This window comes from Mesoplodon mirus, assembly GCF_964341445.2.
Source record: "Mesoplodon mirus genome assembly, chromosome: 18".
NCBI classification, from domain to species: Eukaryota; Metazoa; Chordata; class Mammalia; order Artiodactyla; family Ziphiidae; genus Mesoplodon; species Mesoplodon mirus.
Window position 1 is genome coordinate 28,897,434 of NC_138994.1, and position 4,221 is coordinate 28,901,654.

Here is a 4,221-nt window from a genome sequence, read left to right on the forward strand (position 1 = left end):
TCTAGCTACACTCACTACATTAGTCTGTCTGTCCCCTTTCCCTCTGCAGCTTGGCTGCCCCAGCCCCTAACCCCCAGATCCCCATCTCCCCGCTGCTCTCAGCCTCAAGTTGGGCTCAAAGATTAGGGACACATACCCTCTGCCCCACCTCTAGGGATGAAGCCAGAAGATCCCAGAGGCCTTAGAAAATCTCCTGGCTCCACCCGGTACCCCGGCCTCCTTTCTGTCTCCTCTCTCTTCCCCCCTCCGCCTAGCTCCTCCTCACAGACTGCCAGGAGAGGCCTCTTGGGTGTTCATTTGCAGTCACCTAATCAGCATTGGTTGTACCTGGGAACTTGCTCTGGATAGAGACCTGGGGAGGAGAGCAGGAGAGAGAGAAGCTTGGAAGCTAAGGTGTTCTGGGGCGGGCCCTGTACTGATGTTTCCAGCTTGGCCAGGGCCCCTCCAAGCCGCAGCTCTCATAGTGCAGGGCCCTTAGCGTGTCTCTGGAGCAGGGAAGAAGTGGATCAGTGAAACACTGTGTGTATGGGGGGCTGGGGAGCGGAGGCAGCAATTTGGGTCCTGGGCCCCAATTCTCAGCCTGCTGGACTAGAATCTGAGGATGGCCTCGGCTGGGGGCCGCGTGGCCTGGTGGGGTGAGCTGGCCCAGCCCCTGCCTGGGTGGTAGGGTGTCCATGGGCCTGCACTGGCGGGGAGGGGGGCAGTCTGGGCCCAGACTTCGGTGCTGTCTGGAGGTGGGGCAGGGCCTGGCTTCTTACAAGAAGGCGCCCAGGCTGGCCCAGTCATGCAGGTCAGAGGCCAGTGTGGCATCCCCGGCCTCAAAGAGGGGCTCGGGGGGCAGGGAGCTACGGGTGCTCTCGTCCCAGGGGTGCTCCAGGAAGGATGTGGCCAGGAAGGTCTCATCAAAGTCCAGGCTGTCGGTAGCCTGCTCCGCTGGAGGCCCCCAGGTAACAGGGCAGTCGATGTGGTGGCCATGGATGGTGAGGTCCACGTCCCCGTGTGAGGCAGGGCTCAGCGGCGGGATCAGCTCCGAGGTCTCCAGCGTGCCCAGCTCCCCGTCCAGCGTGCCAGCGTCCAAGATGGCCTCCCAGTCAAAGTTGCCCTTGAGGGGTTCCAGCTCACCCTGCTCCTCCTGGGTCAGCAGCAGGGGGCTGGAGGGCCGCGGGACCTTGGCCTCCTGCTTGGGCAGCGGCTGTTGACGCTTACGCCCCAGCCTGCCCTCGCCAGCACCCCAACCCGCCTCCCCAGTGGCCTCCTCGAACTCCCGCAGCAGCTGCTGGGCCTCGGTGCTCACGGTCAGTGGCCCGGCCCATGGGGCGGCGCTGGGCTCTGGCGCGGCCTGGCGGGCAAAGGCCGGGTGGATGTGGACTGGGGGCAGCCGCCGCTTCTTCAAGGCCCCACTCAGCAGCCGCTCGGCGTACTGGGGGTCGATGCGCCAGAAGCCCCCCTTGCCTGGCTCGTCCTTCTCCCGAGGCATCTTGATGAAGCCCTTGTTCAGGGACAGGTTGTGGCGGATGGAGTTCTGGACACAGGGAGGTAGGAGAGAAGGAAGACAGCTGGGAGAGTGGGTGGGGTCAGTGATGGGGGGCTCCTAGCGCCACTGCCAGTCCCACCACCACCTTCTCTCCGATGGGGGCAGGGGAGACAGAGGCGCTGCTCCAAGCGGGACGCTCTGGGACACCAGCCACGGGGCACCAGGAGCTGGGAGTGCTGTCGGGGGCTTTTGTTCCCTTTGGCCAGGATATCTGCCTGCTCGGTCATCCGAGCCCTGAGCCGCAGGGTGGCTCTCAGTGCCAGCCTGTCCTGCCCTCCCTCCCTTACCCCGCTGCTTGCGGCCTCTGGTCAAAGGCCTTGGCTCCCCCAGGTCCTGGACGGCCATCTCCCTCTGCCTGGGCCTGGCTGGCCTTCTCTGTTTGTGAAATGAGTGAGTGGGTGTGAGGGTGTGTGTCTGTGGGGGGGGGGATGAAGTGTGGGAGGATCTGATGACTTTCCTTGCTTCTAGAGCCGGCTGCTGGCCTGGGCCCTCACCCACCATGTCCCCCTCCTCCCACCCCAGGCTCTGAGGCCTCAGTTGATTATTACCCAGCCAAGAGCATAGCGCTCATTCCTGGGGCCTCTCAGGCTTGGGGTAGGGTGGGGGGTGGTGGAGGGTCTCTGCTTTCTCACCAAGGTTACAAATGGTACCTGCCCCAGGGTCAGGGCCCAAGCAATCGTGGAATAGCTGTGATCACAGGAACTCTGATCCTGTGACCTGTGCCACAGGGAAGGATCTGTGCATCCTCAGGGTCTCTGTCCCCACGTAGCCCCTGATCCTGATGGTCGAAGAGGCTCAGGGCCTTGAGGGCCCAGCCTGAATCACCATCCTGCCTTGTTCACGCCTGGGTGCACAGTCCAAACCACGCTGGGGCACAGGGGTCTGGGGCCTGGTGGTTGGGGCCGGCAGGTGAGTAGTGCCCCCTGGCAAGACTGGGAGGTTTACATGGTGGTCTGGGCCCCTTGGCTGCTCTGTGCCAGGTTCCGGACACTTGGAACATGAAGCCAGTGTGGGAGGAAAGAGCCCCTGTGGAAAGCACGTGGCTGAGGTAATTGTCCCCCCAGGGAGGTTGATGAGAAGAGGGGGAGGAGTGTAGGCAGGAAACTAGGGAGGGCTTGGGGTGGGGGCTGGCACAGCAGCTTTCGGAAGGCCCCGTAGCCCTTCCACTGGGACACAGATGGCCTTCACACCCTGCAGCACGCCCCTCTCCCCTCCCAGAGCCCCTCCAGCCAACTGAAAGCAGGCGGGATGCAGAGCCTGGCAGGAACGATGCTCTGCCTCCAGTCAGGCCCTGACAAACTGACCTTGAGGAGGGTAGTGTCAAGGAATTCCAGGACTTGGGACAAAAATGTGTCCCTCAGTCCATCAACCTACCCTGGGGGGCTGTGTCCACGCATAGTTCAGCCCTGGTCTTTGGGCTGAGCCTGCCGGACGAGTCACAAGTTCTTTCCACTTGAACCTCTATGTCGGCACCCCTGCAGCCCTCTGAACATCCTCCCTCCTCCATCTCTGAAGTCAAAGGGGCAGCAGTCCAAGCACTGGGCTCCCTTGAGGTCCTTCCTGGACGGCCTTCCTCTCTCGGGGCCCTGGCCGTACCGCGCCTACTTGGCCTGCGGATCTGGGATGTGAGTCCAGTCCGCGCGGGCATGGGGAGGGAGGGAGGGAGTGCCTCCCTACCTGCCAGGTGGGATCAGCGTGGCGGAAGTAACAGAAGTTGTCCGTGATCCACTTGTAGATGGCCGACAGGGTGATCTTGGTGGCCTTGCTGGCCTGCATGGCCATGCAGATGAGCGTGGCATACGAGTAGGGCGGCTTCACGTGCGGGTTGGTGGCGTAGTCCACGTCGTCGGGAGGCGAGGCCTGCAGCCCCGAGGGGGCGCTCCGCGGCGTGCAGGAGGACGTGGGCTTGCCGGGTGTGTGCGGCTGCCCCAGGCAGGCGGGGTCCGCCGCCAGGGGAGACCCCGGCTCGGCCGAGCCTGCCAGCTCGTGGGAGCCGTGGGGGTCGGTGTCCCCCGAAGGCAGGGCGGGGAGCTCGGCGTTGAGAATGGAGAATTCCTGCAGCCACTGCAGGCTGGTCAGGCTGTCATTCAGGGCGTTGGACTCCTCCAGGCCGCCTTCCGGTCCGGCCTCCTCCGCTGCCCCCGCTCCCGAGACGTGTAGCCAGCTCTCCGCCATATCTGCGGGGACTCTCCGAGGGGGCTGTCAACATCCACGAGCCGAGCCGAGGGTGGCCGCCGAGCTCTCCGGCCCGCTGACTCCCGCGGCTTCAGTTACGCAGCCTCCCGGAAGCGGGCTTCCATCCCGCGATCCGGGGGTAGCCTCCTCCAAACGGAATGTGGTGCCTGCGGGGACCAGAGCGGGAACTGAGCCCTCTTTCCCCACCCCCGAGGGGAGAGTGTGGGCGAGGGGGGAGGCTCTTACTAAAATCCTTCCTGCAGCTGGGGAGGATCTTTTACTGCCGACGTCTGGGAAACAGAAGGTGTGCCCGGGAGTCCGACCCACACGGGGTTCGCCTCGCTCTTTTCCTCTTGGATCTTTTAGAGGAGACTTAATTAGCCAAACGAGGGAATAGTGTAGGGGCATGCGAGGCCACCCCTTTCTCCCTCAAAGCGGGGAATTAACCCCCCTCTCTCCGTCCACAACCAATGGAAATGGGGCGAGAGAGTCCAGGAGGGCAGTACGACGGG

General features: G+C 63.8%; 1 protein-coding gene across 1 annotated transcript; it reads right to left on the reverse strand.

Annotated features, from left to right (window-relative positions):
- Positions 1-754: 754 nt before the first annotated feature.
- On the reverse strand, positions 755-3,709 carry LOC309793994 (forkhead box protein J1-like; the record flags this gene model as incomplete). The annotated part of the gene is made up of 2 exons (XM_082604930.1): positions 755-1,522; positions 3,212-3,709. 2 exons carry the CDS (start codon positions 3,707-3,709, stop codon positions 755-757), a joined length of 1,266 nt encoding a protein of 421 aa, XP_082461056.1.
- Between the last annotated feature and the right edge of the window lie 512 nt (positions 3,710-4,221).